General features: G+C 42.3%; 1 protein-coding gene across 2 annotated transcripts in view; it reads left to right on the top strand.

Moving 5' to 3' along the window:
- The window catches only part of RAB38 (RAB38, member RAS oncogene family), an 87,855-nt gene that overhangs the window by 7,663 nt on the left and 54,398 nt on the right, over positions 1-25,794 (top strand). The window contains exon 1 of one of the 2 annotated variants that reach the window (XM_004271875.3): positions 9,517-10,080. The exons of the other annotated variant lie outside the window; for it this stretch is intronic. Within the exon in view, the coding sequence (XP_004271923.1) occupies positions 9,879-10,080 (202 nt within the window). The 5' untranslated portion in view covers positions 9,517-9,878. Of the gene's footprint in view, positions 1-9,516; positions 10,081-25,794 lie in introns of those variants that run through there. 2 annotated transcript variants of the gene reach the window in all.

Genomic DNA, 25,794 nt, shown 5'->3' with positions numbered 1-25,794 from the left:
GGAGGGAGATGACCTCTTCCTGTCTGACTCAAGGAGATTTATCATTAAGGATTTGCTTTGGCTGCATAGAACAGAAAATGCAACTCACCAAAGGGTTATACCTCATTGTAGTTTTGATTTGCATTTCTCTAATAATTAGTGATGTAGAGCATTTTTTCATGTGCTTTTTGTCCATCTGTCTGTCTTCTTTGGAGAAATGTCTATTTAGGTCTTCTGCCCATTTTTTGATTGGGTTGTTTGTTTTTTGGATATTGAGCTGCGTGGGCTGTTTGTATATTTTGGAGATTAATCCCTTGTCGGTCACTTTGTTTGTAAATATTTTCTCCCATTTTGTTGGTTGTCTTTTCATTTGTTTGTGGTTTCCTTTTCTGTGCAAAAGCTTTTGAGTTTAATTAGGTCCCATTTGTTTATTTTTGTTTTTATTTTCATTACTCTAGGAGGTGGGTCAAAAATGGTCTTGCTGTGATTTATGTCATAGAGCGTTCTGCCTATGTTTTCCTCTAGGAGTTTTATATCCAGCCTTACGTTTAGGTCTTTAATCCACTTTGAGTTTATTTTGGGGTATGGTGTTAGGGAGTTTTCTAATTTCATTCTTTTACATGTAGCTGTCCAGTTTTCCCAGTACCACTTATTGAAGAGACTGTCTTTTCTCCATTGCATATTCTTGCCTCCTTTGTCATAGATTAGTTGACCATAGGTGTGTGGGTTTATCTCTGGGCTTTCATTTCTGTTCCATTGATCTATTTCTGCTTTTGTGCCAGTACCATATTCAGAATGGCCATCATCAAAAAATCTGCAAACAATAAATGCTGAAGAGGGTATGGAAAAAAGGGAACCCTCCTACAGTGTTGGTGGGAATGTAAATTGATACAGCAGGTATGCAGAACATTATGGAGGTTCCTTAAAAAACTAAAAATAGAACTACCATGTGATCCAGGAATCCCACTCCTGGGCATATACCCTGAGAAAATCATAATTCGAAAATATACATGCACCCCAATATTCATTGCAGCACTATTTACAATAGCCAGGACAAGGAAGCAACTTAAGTGTCCATCGACAGAGGAATGGATAAAGAAGATGTGGTACATATATATGATGTAATATTACTCGGCCATAAGAAAGAATGAAATAATGCCATTTGCAGCAACATGGATGGACCTAGAGATTATCATACTAAGTGAAGTAAGTCTCACAGAAAAGGACAAATATCATATGATATCGCTTATATGTGGAATCTAAAAAAATGGTACAAGTGAACTTATTTACAAAAAGAAATAGAGTTACAGATGTAGAAAACAATCTTATGGTTACTGGGGGGAAAAGGGGGAGTGGGATGAATTGGGAGATTGGGATTGACATATACACACTACTATATATAAAATAGATAACTAATAAGGACCTACTGTATAGCACAGGGAACTCTACTCAATACTCTGTAATGGCCTGTATAAGAAAAGAATCTAAAAAAGAGTGGATATATGTATATGTGTAACTGATTCACTTTGCTGTACAGCAGAAAGTAACATAACAGTGTAAATCAAGTATACTCCAATAAAAATTTTAAAAGAAAGAAACAAGGGGTTAAATAAGATAGAATGTATTCCTCTCACACATAAAATAAGTTCAGAGGTTGTGAGTGGAGGAGTGCCCCACTGAAGTACTTTAGTTTTAATGACGATTGAGCTGGGAATGGTTACAGGTCCAAATAGGGAAGATAGAGTGAGGGAGATATCCTTAGGAAACAGCTACTTGATGAGATGTCAAGAAGGACTGAAATGAACAGGACAGGATGACTGCAAGAGATTCTGGAGGGAAGAATCAGATAATTGGTGTCTGAGTGGAAAAGTAGGGCACAAGCAGGAAGGGGAAAGAATGACATCAAGGTTTGGGAGGGCCGCATCTTTGGGGGAAGATAAGTTTCCTTTCAGGCATATGGACCTTGTGGGGACGGCTTCGATCAGTTTCTTGAGAGCTAAGCCTGGGCTGCTGTGGCAGTCACTCCAGGACAGTGTAGGGACCTCCTGTGAGGTTCTGAAGTGTCAGCCTGATTATGCTGCCCGTGAAGTGGTGCTTTGGTTCTCTCGGGAAGGCACACCTCTCAGCACTGATAAGATAAGTGGAATCAGGATGAGAAAAGTTTGGCTGGAAAATTACTGAAACCTAAAACACACTCTGTATCAACTGGAGAGACCTAGAAAAAAATCGTTATGATGATTGCTGGGAATCCTCCTCTAAGAACCCTTCAGTGCACATTCTTTTTTTTTTTTTTTTAGTTTTGTTTTCTTCTTTTGAAAACAATAATGTTACCTGTAAAAATAAAATGTGAAATATAGAAAGGTAGGAAAATATATAATAAAACAAAGCAGTAACTTTATCATCCAGAGATCATCTCTGATAACATATTTCTATATCTTTATGTGTGTGTGTGTATGTTTGTATAATGGAAATTATGTATTTTATGCCATACTGGGTATATATTTTGTAATTTTTTTTCCAATTTTAAAATGCTGTGAAAAAACATTATGAATATCTTTCCAGGTAACTCAATATTTTTCTTAAACATCATTTATATAGGTTGTATAATATGCCATCACATATTTAAAACATTATAATATTTAACCTGATACATATTTAGAAAGTGCCTGTTGTTTTCCAATGATAAGCAACGTTCATGAAGTTAAAGTTTTATAAATCTCTCTCTCTGTAATGATTGATTATCATAAATTCCTACAGATAGAATTTTTAGGTCAAGGGGCACATACATTTTTAAGGTTTTTCATACATATAACCAAATTTCTCTCTAACAGCTTTTTCTTAAATTATAATCCCACCAGGATCATGATAGTGTCCATTTCTTCGCACCCTCATCGATATTGGATATTTTTAGTATTAAAACATATTTGTCAGTTTGAAAAGTGAAAAATGTCTCATTATTGTTTAACTCTTCTACTTCTGTTACTGTGAAAAATATTGTTTAAATAATAAAATATTATTATTGGCTTTTTGTGTGGTCATTTATTTGTATCCCTGTTCCTTTATCTGTTTGGATATTTTAAAATATTTTACAAGAGCTTTTTTTTTTATATATATAGTGTATTCTATTTCTGCCTGTCTTAAATGTCAGACATTTAAGCAGACAAAAATCTTCCCCATTTTGCATTTGCTATTTGTCTTGCTTCTGGTGATTTTATATATATATGAGTGTGTGTGTGTGTGTGTGTGTGTGTGTGTGTGTGTGTGTGTGTGTGTGTATCTAAAATTCTTTTCCTTTTATGATTTCTTCCTTTTGCATAATGCTTAAAAATCCTTTGCCCACAATAATATTGAATGGATATTCACCTCTATCTTCTAATAGTACTTTTAGGGAGTAGAAGAAATGCACTAAGGGATCTGAGATAGAATCAGAAGACTCAGGCTGCTGGGATGTGTGGCAATAAGGAGGCAGGAGTCAAGTATGACTGAGTTTCCAGGCTTGGTAGACTTTGGGGAGGGTGGGACCAATGACTAAAACCAGGAATACAGGAAAAGGAACAAGTCTGTTAGGGTAGATAATGACTTCAGCTTTGCACATGTTACATTTGAGCTGTTCTCCAGAAAGCCTGGTAGAAATGCCCCAAAGGCAGCTGGAACAAGGGTGTGAAATGCATGAGCGAGGCTGGGGTCTTAAGTACAAATATAGAAATCATCAGCAGACACTTGATAGTAGAACAGCATTTTCTTTTCAGTGCATATCCTGGGCCAAACACTATGCCGAGCGCTTCACTGCATTACTTCCTTTAGGCTTCTGACAACTTTAGGAGGTAGAAATACTATCCTCATTTTATACACGAGGGGACAGGCTTACAGAAGTTAGATTACTTTACTAAGGTATTACGCCTGGTTAGTGGTGGGCCTCAAATGTGAAGTCAAATAAGATGGTCTGATTGCTGAGTTTAATCTCTAGCCCGGTTTTCTCTCCCGTCATGGGAGTGGATGAACTCAAGCAGGCAAGGTCGGAGTCCCAAGGGTGGAGAATTGCCCTCTGGAGTGGTGGGCAGCAAGGAAGGGGAGAAGCCAGTGAAGGAATCTGAGAGGGAGATGGAGAGATGGAGGGCCAGGTGTGCACATGCTGACTGACAGTCTAAGCAGAATGCCCACAGTTTGATGACAGGGGCTTATATTTTATGTATTCCTGTAGATAAATGAGACCCCACTCCTGACCCTGACCCTCAAAAAAATCTGTCACAGTGCTTTATGCCGAAAATATTTCTTGATTGGACCCTGATGGTGTGTCAGTAACTTTCCTGAGTTATCCTCCGAGCGAGAGACCGTACCAGTCGCTGTGTCCCCACTTGTTATGAATGAGGGGCTCATTCACAGGAGAATCTCAGTATTATTAAGCGATTGACTTCTCTGAGAGTAACAGCGGTAGACTCCTAGGTTTATACCCTCTACACAGGCTGGGTAAGATCACTCCCACGAACGAATAGCATGCCACTTTTTACTTGTGCTGCCCTTTTGCCTGAGTTGTTGAATGACTGTGAGATATATCCTTGTAACTTTGAATCATACATTTTTCTTTTCCTCCTTTATTAGATATTTCCCTACATACTTAAGACTTTGTAAAATATACAGTCAACCCCTTTTCCTTACAGCCTGAATATTTTTAGCAGTTTAGCAGAAACAAAGCTGGAGTAGAAGTCTGGGCCTGGAATTTATCACATGCAAAAGGAATGTGTTAGAGTAGGAAAAGCATAGATTTAGGAATTAGGAGTTATAATTTTCATTCTGTCACTTTTGGGCAAGTTATTTAAACTCGTTGAGCCCCATTTCCTTTATTATAAAGCGGGGATTTATACTAACAGAGTGATTGTGAGGTTTAAATAAATTAGCCAAGATAAGTGGCTTGGCACCCAATACAAGGAAACTGAAATTCTGAGTTCATACAGAATCATTTTGCTCCATGTTCTTCTCAAATGCTTGCCTTTTGCCCATTCCATAGCTCATTTCCACTCATTCGTGTTAGGTGGGTTAGAAGGAAAATGAGTCCTAACTCACCATGTCTGTCCAATGCAAATCTAATGTGTGCAGCTACGGTACATAATTTTAGTTGTTGATAAATCTATTGCTGGCAATGATTTAGGGCATAGTCTGGTTTTCTTGGTTCAGACTAATGGAGGGTTCAGAAACTCCCTTGCAACCATTTTCTGATGATAATCAATAACTATCCTATTACAGCTTTTCTTTCTGGTGAAAAAGTCCAACATCAAAATTCTTGTAGACTGAAATGTACTCATTTCAAGCACTTCCCGTACAGAATCCATCTTGGCCTCTTTCCAAATAATCTAAAAAGTGTTGTGTACTTCCAGACAACAGCTGCACCTCTGAATCAATACTGGATGTAACTCCCATGGCAAGTTAGCACGGGTTTTAGACAAGCCTACTAGATGAAAGGGGAACTCTTTGAAGATAAGAGAGAAATGAGCGTCCGCCTTAACTTGGCAGAACTTTATTAAAATAGTGATTTAGGAGATTTTTCAAATGCCACTCTGAGTTGTAGATCTCACTTGAGAACTCTCACCCTCTGCTTCAGGTATGAACATTCTTTAGGACAGCCCTGGCTTGTTCCTGTGGTTTGGTGTAATTATTAATAGTGCCCCCATTCATTTTAAAGAATCTTGGTTTTGATGATAAAAATTTACGGTCTCCTCTCACAGGCCTTTTCAGAGTAAAGTCCATCTTTTTGAAGACTGCATTCATCTAAAAAAAATTACCTTACCTGTCCTACAACAGAGTATTTGGCACTCTGTCTTACAGTCATGTAAGTATTTCTTCAGAACAATAATTAAGAACTACAAAAGCTAATGAATAACTCCTTATGGCTCTCATTGCTGAAAGCAAATAAGGTAACTTCCTAGGGGCTCACCTTACACAGCTGGTCTGGGAGGGAAACATGAGGATTTCAAGTTTATGTTTGCAAAGCCATTTCCAATGATTTAAATTCGTTTTTCCACTTCATATGTGTGAGTATGTATCCCCACACTGGACAAAAAGGAAACGGAGTCTTAGAGAAATCCGACTCTGTGCTGTCTGGAATACCATTCATCCTTGAATTCTGAGCCTTTGTGGTCTCATTCCCCTTTTAGAGACTCGGATCACCTGCCTTCCTGTTCTTCAGGCGAGGGTGTGCTGTGGTTTAGCAATTTGAGGGTAGTAAGATCGTCAAAACATCCCCGGAGATGCTTTTAGAGTTACTGTGGAAAGCAGGTTTCCACGGTGCAGGGCGGCTGCTGGGAGGAGTAGCCACATGGCACAACCCCAGGTCCTTTCTCTCTGGAGAGAAGGAGGGCCGGCTTGTCAGGATAAAGCCGGGCATCCTTGCGGACAGTCTGAGGCAGATGGAGTCGCAGGCTGAGACAAATGGGTTATGAAGCCTCATAATCTGGGAGTACACGGAGGATAGAAAGACGAGGATGGTCTACCTGTTAGCTAATGCCCTTTTCATCTAAAGAAGCTCTAGCCTGAATCTAGTTTATATTCTATTCCCACCTACCTGCCTTCCTGTTTGCAACCTAGTTCTGAGTAAAGGAAATAAGTTCAAAGCAAAGCAAGGGAGCACAGAAAGGTTTGCCCTCCAAAAACATGAGCTTGGAGAGCCCTTATCTTGGGGGAAAAATATACAGCAGCTGAGGAGAGAAGAGAGCCATGAAAACAGAAAGGAACTATGGCATAATGTTTGCTTTGCAATGGCCCTTCCACAGCCTTTCTCCCAAATCTCCTTAAGTGGGGCTGGTGGGGGGATGGAGTGCAGGATAGAAAACTCCACCTCTCGGGTAATGGTGCCATGGTGGAGGTAGTTAGAAGGCTGGGGTATCACTCTTGCCGGAAGATGTCTAGAAGACCCAGAATTCTGAAATTTTTTTTTTTTTTTTTTTTGCGGTACGCGGGCCTCTCACTGTTGCGGCCTCTCCCGTTGCAGAGCACAGGCTCCGGATGCGCAGGCTCAGCGGCCATGGCTCACGGGCCCAGCCGCTCCGCGGCATGTGGGATCTTCTCGGACCGGGGCACGAACCTGTGTCCCCTGCATCGGCAGGCGGACTCTCAACCACTGCGCCACCAGGGAAACCCTGAAATTTTAAAGTCAGAAGTACTCCCCAGAGATCTTGCAACCCAACTCCCTCATTTTACTTAGGGTCTTTCAGGATTTTACTGAACTGCTAGCCTGGGGTACTCACCAAGCTGCTTCAGTCTACAACATTTAAGAATTATAAACCGAGAGTCATTTCTTCCCACTGTGAAGCATGGTCATGAGACCTAAATGAGTGACTCTGGAAACGAACTGCAGTACTTCCTGCCTAGCCAGGGAGCTCACTCACCATGCTTGGCGACTGTCCCCTGAGAGGCAGTGAAGGAAAGCTGAAACTTTAGGACCTGGTCCTTAATTTTGCATTCTTTTGCTTAAAGAGTCCCCTCCCCTCAAGTGTATAAGCTTCAGGTCCCAGAAAATCTGAATTTTGGTCTGCCTGCCCCACACAGTAAATCTAAACATCTGATGCTCCAACAGGCTCCTGATCAGAAGACGAGACCAGGTGAGTGAGGATGACTCAGCTGGATTGGCTGGGAAAACATGCTGGGGCCTGTGAAGAGGTTGGATCAGGCATAGCGTTGAGAGCTGGCTCACATGATGTCTCAAACTTCCACCCCCTCCTTGCTTCGACCACCATTAGCTTCTTTGCTTTCCTTTCTTTGTTTCTTTTTTTTGTTAACTTGTGAAAGCTTTACTGTTTTAAATTAATTTTTAAAAACAGACCCAATCTCTAATCAACATACAATGAATGATCTAGTTTTTCCATTTTGGGGGGTCAATTTTGTTAGTTGTGTTTTTCAAGGAATTTGCCCATGGTGCTGAAATTTCCAAATTTATTCACAGAAAGCTGTTCATAATATATTTTCATTATTTTTTTTATGTCTATAAGAACTGATACTGACAATTTATGTTTTCTCAAATTCTTGATCAGGTGTTTGTCAATTTGCTATTTTTTTTACAAGGAACCACCTTTTGGCTTTGATGATTTTCTTTTTTATATTTGCTTTTAATGCCATTGTTTTGTACTCTCATCTTTATTTTTTTATTTTATTCTACTGTTAAAAATATTAGCTTCTTGCCCAGACCAAACTTGTCTTTCAGATCTACAGAACCAGAATTTTGGATCTGGTGGGGTCTTATTTTGCCATCACCCCTAATTTTTTGCAGGCTCTCAAAATGGCTTAGGCACCTCAGGTTTCCTGATCCACCCACCTGCCCCCACTCATGAAGCCTCAGTGTTGGCCAATGCTCTAAGTAGACAGACTACGTGGTCCACTTATTAGATATAACCTGCCTGGTGTGTCCCTGTGTGGGTAGAAATCAACTAATATATTACAAATTGTGTTTATTTTTCAGTTGTCTTGTCTGTCTCTACTCACAAGAAGGTAAAGCTTTTGAGACTAGGAATCTCTGTCTGTGTTATTCCTTATCATCCCAAGCACGAATATATATCTGTTAAAAGAATAAATGGGAAAAAAAAAACAAAACAAAACTCTTTCATACTGAAAGATTTAAGTCTGAATCTGGCTTTCTCCTCACTGGCTGTTTGACCCTAGGTACATTACTTAAAATGTCTAGACCTTGGTTTCCTCGTTTGTAAAATGGGAAGAATAATGGTATCTATTTTTTTTTTTTTTTTTTTTTTTTTTTTTGCGGTACGCGCGCCTCTCACTGTTGTGGTTTCTCCCGTTGCGCAGCACAGGCTCCGGACGCGCAGGCTCAGCGGCTATGGCGCGCAGGCCCAGCCGCTCCGCGGCACGTGGGAGCCTTCCAGACCGGGGCATGAACCCGCGTCCCCCGCATCAGCAGGCGGACTCTCAACCACTGCGCCACCAGGTAAGCCCACAATGGTATCTATTTTTAAGACTGCTGGGTCGATTAGGTGACATATGTATAAAACCTGGCACATAGCAAGTGCTGGATAGATGCTTGCTAGTATTATTACCACGTAAAATAATCTGACTAGTTGTTTAAATTGTCTTTCAATGCTGCTCAGAGCTTTTAGGATAGGAGAGGTGGAGGCTAAAAGCATGGATGCCCTCAGCATTTACAGCCCAATTATCCTCCTGGTTAGACGATTACTAGTTGAATAGGTGTGAAGGTGCTCAGTGTTCACACCCGCAGGCTGCTGACAGGTCAGGATTACCATTACCGGATCGCCAAGGAAGAAAGGAGGCAGGGGCAGGTGAAATGACTTGCACAAGGTCACTCACCTCGAAAACCAGGGCGTGCCGGACCCAAATCCAGCTCTTATGCCTCTTGAAATTGTATTACCTGCTGCCTTGCCTCCACGCTCTCTCTGCCATATGGGATGGTGGCGGGGCCCGTGACCTCAAGAGCCCTGTGTTCAGCCTGGCTTTTTACTATCGTCTCGGCAATTCACTTAATTTTTTTGACGCTCTCGCTTGCAAAACTTGGAAAATAAAAACCACACCTCCAAGCTTTGTGGCCAAGATCACAGGCGAGAAAAGCACTTCGGAAACTGTAAAGTGCTGTACGAATAACCTCTGCAAAAGGCATTTGCCTTGAGGCCCCCTAACTTATCTGGCCCGGGAGTCGCTCGGGTCTCCACCCCTCTCCAAGGCCGCGCGGCGCGGGGTAGGAAGGAGGATTAACCCCTGGGCTCCTGTCTGGGCGTTTCTCCAGGCGGCCGCGGAGGAGTTCCGCCCCTCGCCCCGTCCAGTCCCGCCCCGCCGCCTCCGCTCTCTCTCGCCCGCACTCGCGCTCCGCTAGTCTCTCCCGCCCAAGGCCCGCACTGCGCTTCCCCGGCCCGCACTGCAAAGCAAGGCGCGGCTGGCGGGCCGCCAGGATGCAGGTCCCGCACAAGGAGCACCTGTACAAGCTGTTGGTGATCGGCGACCTGGGCGTGGGCAAGACCAGCATCATCAAGCGCTACGTGCACCAGAACTTCTCCTCGCACTACCGGGCCACCATCGGCGTGGACTTCGCGCTCAAGGTGCTCCACTGGGACCCGGAGACCGTGGTTCGCCTGCAGCTCTGGGACATCGCAGGTGAGCAGCGGGGGAGGGGATCGGGGGCGGAAGCGCTTCGCAGCGGGTCTCCAGTCGCTGGGCAGCGGCTTGCGGCCAAGTGGGAGACCCAGATCTCCTGGGCGCTGCGCCGCAAGAGACTTTTCCCGGTGGGCTGGAAACTTGGTGTCAAAGAAAACAGTTTCTCTCTCGCGCGCAGAAATTTCAAGTGCATTCACTGGAGCTTTGGGGCTGTTGCTTTATCTCCCTCCCACAGCCTCCCCTGGGATCTCTCGCCCCAGCGCGGGCCTCCCGGGGAACCCAGAGGGAGAATACCCGGAGTTGCATTCAATTCTTGGTCTCCAGCTCATTTTCCGGGCACGGGCAGTCCCGCCGGTGGCGCGGCCCTGAGTGTCCTGCCCGCCCTTCTGTGCTTGGGCCATCGACGGGAAGCCCCTAGACCGGTTCACAGCGGGAACCAGGAGAGTTCCAGGCTAGAGGAGTTTCCCAATTCCAGTTTCCAATCTCTCACTGCATTCCAACTTTTGCTACCCCCCTTTTCTACCCTTCAATCAAGCAAGTTGGACGTTCTCTGCTTTGAGAAAGCCGAGGAACTTTCTGTGTATGTATTGGGGGTAAAGTATTATTTCTCTCTCTCTTTCTTTCTGTCTCTCTCTGTCTCTTTGTCTGTCTGTCTGTCCCTCTCTCTCTCTCTGGCTCTCTGTCATCTATGAAAAGGAGACTGAGTATTATTTTAGGGCCATTTTTGTCTAAGGGTCTATGACATTAGCCACAGATTTCTTGATTTGTCCCTAAAGTTTTCACTGAGAGGTCTGGAAAATGAGAAGCATCTTTACAATGTTTGAAATCAGAATTTGATTCCTAGGGTTGGTACCAGAAGTTAGGCCTTCAGTCTAAGCTTGGGGTATAAAGAGTGAGTCCTTGGACGGAGGCTGTTGGCAACCTGGGCATGTCTAACCCCTCATTACAGTTACTGGCCCTGCCACTCACTTAACCTGCTCAGTGGCTCCAGAGAAGTCCCTTCAGCTCAGCTGCATCCCTGTTAAGTTGGAGAGTGGTTGGACAATGACATCTTAGGACCCTTCCTGCTCAGAAGTTTTAAGGTCCTCTGGGATTCCCTGTGAACCCCTTCAAATAGTCCGCTTCACTTCTGCCTATTTCATAGTCTGTGGCACTAGGAACCTTTATAAGTGCTGGACCCAAACTGGCCGCTTCTCTTGCAGAAAACAGGTTCATTTTAGCTGGTGCGTTTGACTGGAAACTCTTTATCATGGCCTGAAGCGAGAACAAATGTGGAAAATTTTCAAAAAGGCGTTTCTGGTTCTGGGGACTCCAGTGCCTCTTTAATCATGAGCTTCCAGGTCTTATGATAAAACTCTTGGCATCTGAACAGATTCATGCCTTTGGTGTCATTTTTAGCAGGTCTAATAGCACAGGGGTTATCAGAGACCAGAAGGTGTCATTGGCCACTATCTGATTGGGCTTTATACCTAGAAAATCCTCTATGAGTCTGTGCACTTCGTTGCTGCTTGTTTCAGTGTCTGACAACTCTTCCGGCTGCATCAAAGTCTCTAGGACCGAAGTTTAGAATTAGCTGACTGTTTGAAGGGGATGTAGCTGTAATTTAGATTTTTATGTGAAAAGCAAATAATGATGTGACCTCAGACATGTTACATAATGTCTGTGGGTCTCAGTGTCATCACCTAACACGGACAATAGTAGGGTATAAAGATGAAGAGCCTAAATTCCAGAGTCGAACTGCTCCTGTCTGGATCCCTGTTTTACCCCATATGTCCTGGGTGATTTTAGGCAAGTTCCCTAACTTCCTGGTCTCAGTTTCCTTGTCTGTAAATAGATAGAATGCTTTCTCTCAACAAAGGAGCAAACAAGAGATGAACAACCAGCAAATGCTGGCTAAACCCATTAGTACTTACTACCTAGGAGAGCTGCATGGACTGTTGTTACACTAGCTACCAATTATTTTGAACATGCATAAACGCTAGGCAAGAAGGACATGATGTAAATGTGCTAATTAAACCTTGTTAAATGATAATTCCTGGTAAACAATGGGCACATATAATGTATTCCAAACATCCAGCACTATTTTCCAGCTTTGTCCATATTACCACATGCTGTCTTGAGCAATCTCATTCCCAAGCTTCGAAATACCTCCTGAGCCATGAGTCAGTTCTGAAGTTGCCATGGAGGCTATAGTCGCAGAAGTCTGTATAAGTAAGAAATCTGAGGAGCCTTGAGTCCTATAGATACAGTGGTGTGCACCATCTCTGTAGGGAAGCTTCCTTTTCCCGGAGCTCTGATGTTTAGTGCTAACCTGTCTTTGGCAGCCTCCAGCCCAAAGGCCCTGTGGGCTGAGTTAGAAGTTGGGCAGCAGGCAAAGCTGGTTGGGGGGAAGTTGGGCCATTGTGGGAAAGGGTGACTGGAGCGCAGTACTGACATGTTTCAAGCTGCATAGCTGGTCCTGTGAGGAGTGAGTTCATATGGAATCCAGCCTCAACTTCCCAGCCAGACTTCAGTCAGCTAAGTGTATCTTATAGCATCTTCAGGTCAGCCTGTCTGTCCACCCTTGAGGAATGCTTCTCTGTCTCCTTTGTGCTCACTTCTGGTGTGTGTCTGAAAAGAACAGGTCATGAAAGCTGGGGGACTTGCGTTGAGATTGCCGGGGGTGTGGATGAGGTAGAGGGGACATGCCCTGTCTGGACAGGGTATCACATCCATCTGCTAGAGAGGGAATTTTTGCTCAATTAGACTTTTAATATCCATTTGGTTAAATGCCAAGTAGGGTCCTATTTGTTCAGCTAATTCCCGTGATGTGTGTTTTGTGGCCACTTAGACGGGCCAGTCTGCTCCTGAAAAAAACTCCAAGAAGTACCTTTCAGGGCTTCTGAAGTCGACCTTTTTTTTTTTTTTTTTAACATCTTTATTGGAGTATAATTGCTTTACAGTGGTGTTTAGTTTCTGCTTTATAACAAAGTGAATCAGCTATACATATACATATATCCCCATATCTCTTCCCTCTTGCGTCTCCCTCCCACCCTCCCTATCCCACCCCTCTACTTGGACATAAGTACCGAGCTGATCTCCCTGTGCTATGCGGCTGCTTCCCACTAGCTATCTATTTTACATTTGGTAGTATATATAAGCCCATGCCACTCTCTCACTTCATCCAAGCTTCCCCTTCCCCCTCCCCAAGCGCTTGTGAAGGAGACCTTTAAACCAGCGTGATGAATCCCACAGACCCCATAGGGGACAGCAGTTGCCCTGTATCCCAGTGATTCTGCCGTAGAGGAGCAGCTGAGTTAGCTCTGGTTCAGAAACTCTTGATAGAGTCAGAGAAGTTAAGTCACTTTGCCCAAGGCCACCCAGCTAATAAGTGGAAGAGCTGGCTTTGAAGCAGGTCTGTCTGATTTGGAATCAAGCCATGCTCTTTATAACCAAAGGCCTGTGAGCGCCTGGTGCAGAGGTGGCCCACTGGGGTGATACTTCCTTCCTTTTTAATGGCACTGCTTCTTTAGTAGATAGATTATTCTTGCCTTCTCTCTCCTATTTCTAACATGTTTTTGGATGTTAATCAGTACCGCTGTGCAGAGAGTGGAAGGAACTGGAATGAAAATCTATTTCTGAAAATTTGATTCTTGGTTATAGGGTTTTTTCACTTTATAGAATTATCAAAAAAAGAAAGAAAGAAAAGTTCACACTTGAGACTCTCCTTTCCTACTCCTCTCCAAATCCTGATGCTGTGATTACTCCATTAGCACTTTCAAAGAGAACTATACAATTTTGTCCAGAACTCTTGATGTGATTTGGGAACTGGCAACAGGAATTAGGACAGTGATAGTAATAGTAGCTAACATCTTTTAGGCATTTATTCTTACAATTGTCTGTGCATATTTAATTTTCCAGTAAAATAGTTGGTTAAATGGTAGTGCTGGAATTTAAAACGTGGCCATTGAATCCCGCACCCAGGTTCCTAACAGCTTTGCTCTACTTCCCACAATTTAAAAATAGAATATTTTAGGACTTCCCTGGTGGTGCAGTGGTTGGGAGTCCGCCTGCCGATGCGGGGGACGCGGGTTCGTGCCCCGGTCCGGGAGGATCCCACGTGCCGCGGAGCGGCTGGCCTCGTGAGCCATGGCCGCTGAGCCTGCGCGTCCGGAGCCTGTGCTCCGCAACGGGAGAGGCCACGGCAGTGAGAGGTCCGCGTACCACAAAAAAAAAAAAAAAAAAAAAAAGAATATTTTAGAATACTAATTAGAATACTAATAAACATACTATTACTTATTCTATCCATAAATTGTGGATATTCTAAAACTGTAATACTTGACATTGGGCAAATCATGAAACCCTGCTGGATCTGAGTTGCTCCATCTTTAAAATGGCAACTGTTTCATTTTCCTGTGATATCACATATTCATGCTGTGTTCTCTCTTGCAGTCTCTGTCAGCTTTAATATAGTCTTACTGTGCCCAGTTAGTACGTGGCAGCTTATTCCAACTTCTTTACTTACTAGCTTTGTGACTTGTGCAAGTTACTTAACTTCTATTCCTTGGTTTCCTGTCAAAAAACTGGGGACAACAGCAGAATCTGTATCTTAGCGTTACAAGAATGAAATGAGTTAATTCATATAACTGTGCCCGACACATTCGGAACGTTAGCTATTACTCTTGTTGTTTTAATCGCTATTACAAACTACTTTCACATACATTTTCCTGCTTGATCTTCCCAACGTTGCTGAGGATATTGACAGAGCGGGTAGTGTTAGGCCTATTTTATATGAGATCAAGAATCAGAGACCCAAGGTCACAAGAGCTCGCACGTGGCGGAGGAGAATAGGAACAGCAGGTCTGTTTAACTTCATCTTTTATGCATATATATGAGAGAAATGACCAGGTCTGTTGGTCATCAGAAAACCTGATGCTAGACTTAACAAAGACAGTAGAAAATAAATTAAGTTGGCAGGTAATTTAGAGAATGCTTCTTCCCCATGTGAAAGTTTCACTGCAAGACTCTCCTAAATAATAAATTCCCCTATGTAGCTAAAACAAGATCCAGAAAAATATTTCCCTGCAGGGCACATCTATACTAACTTTCCCCACCTAAGCTGTGTGACAAAGAAGCATTGGAGGACATTAATTATCCAACAGGCAGAGTGACAGCGGCGGGTAGCCCCGGTCTAGAGTCAGGAGCCTGGAAACACTGACCGCCCACACCAGTGGCCGTGAGGTTCATCTGGGTCACACTGGTGTGTTGTTTTAGTGTCTGTAAAGTGCTTCCACACTGTGAAATTCAACTGAGGGAAGGGATTGGACTTGAGCATCTCTTCAATATCTGTTTCTAAAAGACTAATTCTCCAGGAAGTTTTAGAAGAAGGGTTTTAAATATCCACGTAATTAGATCTAAAAATGTAGAAAGAGCTAAATTTGGCAACCACTGTGTCAGACCAAAAAGTAAAAATGCATGGCAAGTCTGGGCCACTTTCTGGTGGGCACTTTATTGCCTTGTTTCTAGCCTGGCTAATTATAGATTTTCTAAATACCGTGTGGATTAACACGCTATGTGCTTACAAGTAAATAGTATGTACACTGAACCAAACAGTGAACTTTCAGAGTGAGGTGAATGACGGGTGGGCAACACACCTCAGGGCTTCTTGCAGGGAGGTCATTAGAATCTCCATGTGTCACAGACACATGGGCATTAGGCCTGTGGGACAAGTCCCCTCATCTAGGCTTTAGAGGACTAGTTCCTCTAGACAAGAGGGCACATAGCAGCCTGACCGAGGAAAGCTAAGTCATTTGAGAGAAGGAGGGAATGCAGGGAACACCTCCTATGTGTGTGGTTGGTTTCTTGAGCAGATGTGTATATTAAATGCCTGGTATGTGTTAGGCACTGTGCTAGGTGAGGGGAAAACAGAGAAGGCTAAAGAACTGAACAAGACTTGATTCCTGACCTCAAAAAGTTCACGGTTTAGTGCGCATGACAGCACAGAAGCAAATCATTGTAACGGTGAGTAAAGTGTACTGATATAGGTAACTCCAAAATACTCTGGTGATGCAGACGGGGTCCTGTCCGCACCACATCCATCCATTCTCTGAGCAGGCTGAACAAAGCCTCTAGCTAGTGTGATATTTCCTGTGTTCTTACCTAGCACCAGTTACTCCCCGTGAGGGACTTCAGGGCCACACGACGTGAGACAGAAGTTCATCCTCTGGCCCTTTTTAATTCCGTCTCCTTCTCCTGGGGAGCTCATGCATTCCCGAGGCTTTAAACTCTATGCTTATAACTACAAAACTGTGCCTATAACCTTGCCTTCTCACAAGCTTCAGGCCTACAATTTCGTCTTCCTGCTGGACATTGTCTTTATGATATCTCATATATATTGCAAGATCAATATGTCATAGCCAAGTTGCATAAAAAAAACAAGATGGTTGTTTTTTTCTCTTAATAAAGTAACATATGCTCAATGTAGCAAAAATGGAAAGTGCAAAAGAAAACAACAATACAACAACAAAGGAATACAAGCAGAGAATATCTACCATCACACCATCACCCCCTTTTTGTTTTATTTTTGCGGTACGCGGGCCTCTCACTGTTGTGGCCTCTCCCGTTGCGGAGCACAGGCTCCGGGCGCGCAGGCTCAGTGGCCACGGCTCACGGGCCCAGCTGCTCCGCGGCACGTGGGATCCTCCCGGACCGGGGCACGAACCCGTGTCCCCTGCATCGGCAGGCGGACTCTCAACCACTGCGCCACCAGGGAAGCCCCCATCACCTCTTTTAATGAAAGTAGTAAATGATGCTATTTGTAAACCTCAACTAGACATATCTCTCCACATACTGGTCTTCCTAGTTTATGTGAACTATACTACTTTTTACCCAGTCACTAAGACTTGAAACCTCTGCCATCTTTTCTCCTTCTCTTTTGAGCCACACATGCTATCAATCTCCACGTCAGTTAGTGATTATGCCTCTCCTGTCACGACCTTAGACCAGGGACAGCACTATTATTATGTACCTGTCTTGCTGTCATAGCCACCTGGCTAGTTCTAGTCTCTTCCTCCAACAGTTCTTATGTGTGCTAAGGTCAAGTTTATCTTCCCAGAACATCACTTTGGTGGTTCCCCATTGCCAATAGATTATAAACATCATGGTGGAAAGAATTAAAGTGGTTGGGATGAGGTGATTGGAGGGATGGTGACTAGAAGGAAGACAGATTCTAAGTTGTAGAGCTATAGAGGGAGGAGTTCATGGGCTCCTAGAAAGAAGGAGTAAGTGGAGCCCTTGAGGCCCACCCAGGTCAAAAGGAAACCCAGGATCTGTTTCATTCTGGCTTTGTCAGAACACAGGTACTCTCACTGAGGGTCAAAATGGTACTTAAATATTTTGTTCTATTTTACTGCATTTCATTTAAAAGTCTTTTTATTTTTAATTTATTTTAATTTTTTAATTTTTATAACATCTTTATTGGAGTATAATTGCTTTACAATGGTATGCTAGTTTCTGCTGTATAACAAAGTGAATCAGCTATATGTATACATATATCCCTATATCCCCTCCCTCTTGTGTCTCCCTCCTACCCTCCCTATCCCACCCCTCTAGGTGGCCACAAAGCACCGAACTGACCTCCCTGTGAGATGCAGCTGCTTCCCACTAGCTATCTATTTTACATTTGGTAGTGTATATATGTCCATGCCACTCTCTCACTTTGTCCCAGCTTACCCTTTCCCCTCCCCGTGTCCTCAAGTCCATTCTCTATGTCTTGCGTCTTTATTCCTGTCCTGGCCCTAGGTTCTTCAGAACCTTTTTTTTTAGATTCCATATATATGTGTTAGCATACGGTATTTGTTTTTCTCTTTCTGACTTACTTCACTCTGTATGACAGACTCTAAGTCCATCCACCTCACTATAAATAGCTCAGTTTCGTTTATTTTATGGCTGAGTAATATTCCGTTGTATATATGTGCCACATCTTCTTTATCCATTCATCCGTTGATGGACACTTAGGTTGCTTCCATGTCCTGGCTATTGTAAATAGTGCTGCAATGAACACTGTGGTACATGACTCTTTTGAATTATGCTTTTCTCAGGGTATATGCCCAGTAGTGGGATTGCTGGGTCATATGGTAATTCTATTTTTAGTTTTTTAAGGAACCTCCATACTGTTTTCCAAAGTGGCTGTATCCATTTGCATTCCCACCAACAGTGCAAGAGGGTTCCCTTTTCTCCACACCCTCTCCAGCATTTATTGTTTCTAGATTTTTTGATGATGGCCATTCTGACTGGTGTGAGGTGATACTTCATTGTAGTTTTGATTTGCATTTCTCTAATGATTAGTGATGTTGAGCATTCTTTCATGTGTTTGTTGGCAATCTGTAATATCTTCTTTGGAGAAATGTTTATTTAGGTCTTCTGCCCATTTTTGGATTGGGTTGTTTGTTTTTTTGATATTGAACTGCATGAGCTGCTTGTGTAGTTTGGAGATTAATCCTTTGTCAGTTGGTTCGTTTGCAAATATTTTCTCCCCTTCTTAGGGTTGTCTGAAAGTCATTTTAAAACCTCAGGTTTGAGAGTTGTAAGATCTTGCCTGGGAAAATTTATTCATTCACTTGATAAGCATCGGGTTTCAGGGGGGAATGAAATGGACATTGGTATGGAATCTGATATTCTGGTGGAGCATAAAGATATTTAAAGATAATCATGGAGATAATTATTGACTGTTTTAATAAGTGCCCTGAAGGAGAAATGTCAGGTGCTAAAGAAGGTCAAAACGTGGCATCTGCCATAGCCATGGTGTGGAGGTGAGGGGACGTGGTGAGGGCTGTGGGTCGTCCGGCACTGCCGGAGATTACAATGTAAGGAGGGAGGTGGTGAGAGGGACCGGCAGTCAAATTAGGAGAGGATGTATTTGCTAAGCCAATGGTTAAGAGTGATAGTTCCTTACATTAATCAATTTATCAAAGTAAACTTTGCAGTTTAAACAGCACAATGATCCTGCTAAATGGGTCATATTATTTCCAGTTTTATAGGTGAGGAAACTGGGCCAAAGGTAAGTAGAACATGGTGCCTGGCACATTATAGTTGCTCAGTAAAAGTGGTTTGGTGTTAAATAGCCAGTGGGGTTGGACCTTAGAGTCATTGCTCACCTGAAAGCATTTTGAAGAGAGTTGTCTTGTGGTAGGTTTAGAGCCCGATTGCTCCCTCTTCTGAGAATTCGCTTTGGGAAGCCCTGCTTTCAAACCATTGAGAACCCTTTTTATTATTTTACTCCTTTGATTCTGGGAGGGATATTCCCAGATGGATATGGTGGCTCCTGGGGTGGAATTCGGGTTTATTCTATCAAGGAAAGATCCTCACCTTCTAGGTGGGTGTACTAGAGTAGTCTCCATCAACTTGGCAAAGTCAAGTCTGAGGATCTAGCCTGGGGTTCCAAATTATTGAGTTCCACTATTTTTTTTCAGCTGTTCAAGAGCTTCGTTGAGAAGTTATGTTATCTTAAACTATTCATTGAAAATAACTCAGTTTTTTTTTTTTTTTTTTTGGTACGCGGGCCTCTCACTGTTGTGGCCTCTCCCGTTGCAGAGCACAGGCTCCGGACGTGCAGGCTCAGCGGCCATGGCTCATGGGCCCAGCCGCTCTGCGGCATGTGGGATCTTCCCGGACCGGGGCACGAACCCATGTCCCCTGCATCAGCAGGCGAACTCTCAACCACTGCGCCACCAGGGAAGCCCTAACTCAGGTTTTAAATTTCACCATTCCCCACTCCCTTTAGTTTTCCATTCTCACATATTAATCAAATCCTGTCTTTTCTACCTTGACAAATAACTCTATCTTATCCCTCCTTTCAGTAGCCATGTCTTCTTCTCAACTTATCTGAACTACTGTAGCATCATCCTGATGCCCATCCCTTCCTCAGGCTTTCCCACCCATCAGCTTGTCATCTGCAGAGGTGAGGCTTCTTAGCATGGCATCATTCTCTAGTTAGGTGTTCTCCAGTTTGGCATCCTTCAGTGGATCCTCATCATTTTCGGAATGAAAGACTAAACATTTCAGCATGAAATTCACGGCCTTTCATGATCCTGCCTCTGTCACCCATTCCAGTCTCATCTCTCATATGTATGATTCTTGACCATTCTGGATATCGTATAATGCCTTCAGTTCAACCACCTTTCCCTTTATACTGTGGCTCATACAATTGCCTCTGGCTAACTACACTTTCCCTCTTCTTTACTTAGATAGCTTCTATGTGTCCTCTGTCACTTACCCATCTCATCTCCTTCAGGAAGTCTCTTTTGAGTCCCTGTGACTGAGGGAGATACTGTTTATCTCTTCTCATAATATACCATGCTTACTTCAGATTAGAAGTCCTCTACTACTGCATTGGAATGCTTTTTCCTTCCAGCTGTAACCCTAGTACTTGGTACTAGTGGGTGCTTAATGAGTATTTGTTCAATAAAAATTTTCAGTCAACTATTTCATCGTTGCTCTAAAAATTTCTTTAATAAACAAAAGAAACTTTTTGTTTATGAACAAAATACAAGTTTTTTCATGCTTGAAAGACTTTGTAATTTTATGAACATTGACATATGAAAAATGCATACATTTTAGAATCGATAAATTTGGTGATCACTTTTCTTAAGTTGGCATTCATTTTATTTTTCACCATAAAAACTGGAAAGTGACCTTAAAGACCATTCTTAAAAACTGTGCTTCTTCATTTAACAAAATCTTCATAATTTGGAGGAAAATGTCATTCATTTGGAGGTCAAATGACAAAACTGTTTTTATTTATGTTTTTGGGTAGATTAGGTGAAGCAATATAGGTAATTTTCACAGAGTTAAAACCTTGAGGGTTCATCAAACCAAATCCTTCATTTTACAGATGAGGAAGCTATGCTCTGAAAGGGGGTTCGTATTAGTTTCTCAGGCTCAGAGAGCTAGTTAGTGGTAGAACTAGAACCAGAATACAGGCTTCTCTGGTTTATTAATGATGGGATTTGAAGAATTAAAAACTTCTTTTTAACACCAGATGTCTTGCTGTTGTCTCAAGTACTGGGGCACAAAAAAAATGAACTTAGCATTCATCCAGCTATGGGAGTTCATGCCATAAAGAAGAGAGGATGGGGTTTCCCTGGTGGCGCAGTGGTTGAGAGTCCGCCTGCCAATGCAGGGGACACGGGTTCGTGCCCCGGTCTGGGAAGATCCTGCATGCCGCGGAGCGGCTGGGCCCGTGAGCCATGGCCGCTGAGCCTGCGCGTCCGGAGCCTGTGCTCCGCAAAGGGAGAGGCCACAACAGTGAGAGGCCCACATACCGCAAAAAAAAAAAAAAAGAAGAAGAGAGGATGGTGGTATGGAATTGGGGTGAACCAAAGTCACCCACAGTTTGGCTTCAAATGACATGCCTAATATAATTTCCCCCAGTGCTCCCTTATGAGGCTTCCAATGTGGCCATTTGGACTCCTTGCTCTTCCTTACTCACACCCCGTGTTTGTTGCTTCTGTGCCTTTGCTCCTGCCCTTCTTGCTAGTTCACATGCCCTTCCATTTATTTCAACGTATCCAAAACCTACTTGATGTTTAAGACCCACCTGAAAGGGCAACTCCTCTACAAAGATTTCCTGAATTCTCTCCTTCCAGTGGTAACCTCTTCCTCCCTTGAATCCAACACGACTCTACTCCCTTCTGGCACGTCTCCCTTTAGCAATTCATTAGAGTTATGTTGTACTTCTCCAGATATCCTTTCCGATTTTTAGCAGAGCTTGACACAATTACTTGTTACATAATTTAATGAAATGACTGTGGAGTTAGCAAAGAAGTAGAAAAGGAGAAAGTACTATGGAGGAGGAGAACGAAGCAAAAGCAGGTTTTGGATGCAAAGGGAAGAGAGTTCAGGAAGAGGATAGTCAATCATTTCAAATGTCTGGGAGAAATCGGAATTATTACTCTTTGCCCCAAGTTGCTATTTTTTGTAGTCTGTGTTATCCTGACACATGATTTAACGTTTCTTCCTCATCAGCCTTACATACATCTGCTCTCTCAGGAAGAACAATGGAAAACTTAGCTTCTTGTGAACTCCTCAGCCTATTGGAGACCAAGCAATTATCTACAGTGTGAGGGATTCAAACACATTTCAATCTAATTTGTAGGGTGAAGTTGAAAACAAATTGATTTAAATTACTTGTTGGGAGGACTGTTTTCCCCCTGCAGTATAAAGGGTTATTAATAGCCACCATTTTTGGGTGTTAGGCATGGTGCTGTGCAGTTTTACGTATCATTTTATTTACTGCTCACAAGGAACTGATCTGTAGGTACTGTTACTAACCCTATCATAAAGAGGAGAGAGCTATGCTTATACAGGCTAGAAAACAGATAAACGCTCAAAATTTTTCAAAAGTCACATAGAAAGTAAGAGATGATGCTAGGATATGAACTGAGATTTGTCTAGTTACAAATTCTATTTTGTAACCACTCCACTCTACTATTTCCTATTGTGTAATATAACAATGCAATTGGTTTCACATATCATGGATTAAGTTGCATTTTGAAGATGTACATTATTTATTTTAAAGGAATATTTATTATTATTTTTAGCCTTTCTACTTTGGACAGGGCTAAGAGTTGGATGAGCTGAGTTCTTTGCACACGTCATTGCTTAGACTATGTCGTTGGTTTGGGTTAATAAGAACCATATTAATATACTACTTGAGACAGGAAAACCACAGTGCCTAAGGGCCACAGTCTCTTGTTTGAGAGTTAAAGATAAGAATGGCTATGATGCTTGATGTTATTGGAATAAAAATTAAGTCTTGTACGGTGGTAGAGATGTGTGTGTGTGCGTGTGTGTGTGTGTGTGTTTTAAACTTAAAGAAAACAATCCTCCAGGCTAGGCTTGGGAGAGGTTCTCAAACTTCCACAGTTCACAGAACCTTTGGCGTCAAAGTAATTTTTTCATGGTACCTCTAAGACAATAGAAATACCTAAAAGCTCTGTTTGTTAAATAGTTAGCACCGAACAATTTAATAAGTATTATAGTTTAATAGTTAATAGGCCTTTGGAAAAAATGGAAGACATAAATTAAAAGAAAATGATTTTTATTTCACTTTTAATAACTATATTTATTATTGGCATATGCATTGCTTTGGGCCATAGAATAGTATCTCAAACCTTTGAGTCAGAGTGGACACCACCACCCTCATTTCCTGTTTCTCATTGATTTTCACATGACTCTTGCTTTTTATCCCACAAACTGCAAAAACCCCAGCTTCAAAAAGATATGATCACATCAAAGGGAATGTAGTACAACCTAATGTTAAAATTGTGAACTGCCTCTAGCTAGTAGTTCCTGAGGTGTCTAATTGATCTTGAGCACCACTGTGCTTGCCTTAAAATTTAAAATTATCTTGTTGCAACCCTGTGAGTTCACTGAGGCACCCCCAAAGCACCTGGGCACACATTTGGGGAGTTTTACCTCTGAAGGAATCAGGAAATTCTTTAAGAGTGAAACCCTTAGAGTCCAGGGTCCCTTTTGAGTTATTTATACAAGTATCTTTAAAGGTTACTTAGAGGTGATGTCTCAAATGGTAAGTAATTCAAAGATAGCTTTTTATTTAATACATTTGAGCTTGTAATTCAGTGGACGTATTTTTAGGTTGTTTGCTAGCTGTTTGTTTAGGTTGTAATTGGTTTAATTAAAAACATGAGATGCTGATCCTTCTATCTTGATTCTTGCCAACCTCTCTTCTGTGACATGGTTTCATTGCCTTCCTCCATCCAATATTGCAAACTGCATTACTATATGATCTTGTTTCTTCTCTATCCAAGTGAGTTATTTCATTTAAACTGAGTAGTGTCAGACCCCAGTCAAAAATAATTCTGAAAAAAAATCTCCTGAGGTACTGGGATACTCATTTTCACACACACACGCACACATGCACACACACACACACGCACACACACACAGCTTTAAACATAAATTTAGAATTTAATGAGAATATTTTCAAAGTTTAATTTAAAAATAGATCACTATAACCCAGCCACCCTTGCTGTCTATAATGCTATTGCTTATGGACCCTAAGAAACCAATCATTACTTTTTATGCCATCCTATTCTCTTGCACAATCTAGCTAAATTCAATACACTGCATCTGGCTTTACCTTCTTGTTAAGTAGAGACAAGACTTGCCTATAAGACGTGACAACCAGTAGTAAGATGAAATGAGAGCCACTGTTTATAGGGGAACTAAAGAAATTGTGGAGAGGTGCTTCTGAACTGGGGACAGATATTTTTCAGAGTGGATTTTAAGAATGAGCAGGAGTTTAGTAGGCATGGAAAGTAAATGAGTTGGATTAGAGATCTTGCTTTATTCATTCCACTCCTCTCTCTGCTGGGGCTCCCTTTCACAAATAAGAAATCAATATTAATTGCTACTTTATTATGTAAAGAGTACTTGTATTACCAGTTCCATTTTATTTCGCAAGACCATTGTGAGCACCGACAGAGAGGCTCTCAGAGTGCATGTGCTAGGGAGAGATAGGGGACAGTTTTGGAGGAATTCAACAGTGGGCTCAAGGAGTCTACAGCGTAACCCGGGACATGGTCTGCGGAGGTTTGCAGCACATAAAAAGCAGTATGAGGCAGGGCCTGACTGAATGGGCGAACAAGTGATACATTCAGTCAGCGCTGTGTGAGTATAGGGGAGGAAAGAATTGAGCCCGGGGCCAAGTAGTCAGAAAACGCTACAAGAAGGTGGGGTTTGGTACAACCTTGAAGAATAGGTAGGATTTAGTTAGGCAGAGAATCAGAGGTAGGGTGTGTTCCAGTGAGGATAGGAGTGCCGTGGAATGAGTGTGAATGAAAGCAAGAGGCAGAATTTAGCAGAGCCTAGCAAGGCATAGTTTGGGGCAGGACGCTGACCTCGGTCTGAGGATTAGCCTTTAACTTGTAGATCGAGGTGTGCAACCTTAAAAATCCCATAGGAGCCCAGAGGGTAAAATAAATGAACTCTTTTCTCTACCGGGCCAACATTTGTTTATCTTTCGAGGTCCTCTCTGAAAAACTCTGTTCTCACTCTGGACCACGCAAGCTACTGCTCCCTGTTTCCCTAGGAAATGGGCACAAAACTTCCCCTCAATCCTGGCTCCCATTTTGTTTTTCCACAAAACGTCACATCCAGCTAGAGGGATGTATTAAGAGTGAGGCCAAGTGTGTTAAAGAGTATTTTGATGCAAAGAAACAATCCTGGGATCCTACGTAACCATCTATAAGAGACTTAGCGTAAGAAAAATGGATCAATAGCAATGATTTATTTTAAAATAAAACTATATAAATTTCATTGAATTCTAAATATTTTGTTAGAATTATTTTAATAAAATGGATATAGATACATAAATTTAAATTTAGAGCAGTTTTTTGTGGTATCTAGCAATGTCAAAGGAATAGTATCTCAGCCAGCTTTTTCTCTTTAACATTGAGTGTTTGGTACTGATCAGCGCAAATGAACTTGACAACATTATTCATATAATGCAGACCCTGGATTTCTGAATATTCTGAGTTTTTAAGACATTCCAATATTTGTATTTATTTTCCAATTTATAACTGTTGGGAAATAGCTCAAATTGCTTTAAATCCTGGGTGGGTCCCATAACATGTTCGCCGCCTAACCTCCAAATTTTGGCATCTGTTTTAGGCAGTAGTGAGTTTAAGTAGGCAAATGATAGGGTGAAAAGAG

This window comes from Orcinus orca, chromosome 8 (assembly GCF_937001465.1).
Source record: "Orcinus orca chromosome 8, mOrcOrc1.1, whole genome shotgun sequence".
NCBI lineage: Eukaryota > Metazoa > Chordata > Mammalia > Artiodactyla > Delphinidae > Orcinus > Orcinus orca.
This window is presented reverse-complemented; position numbering and strand designations above follow the sequence as displayed.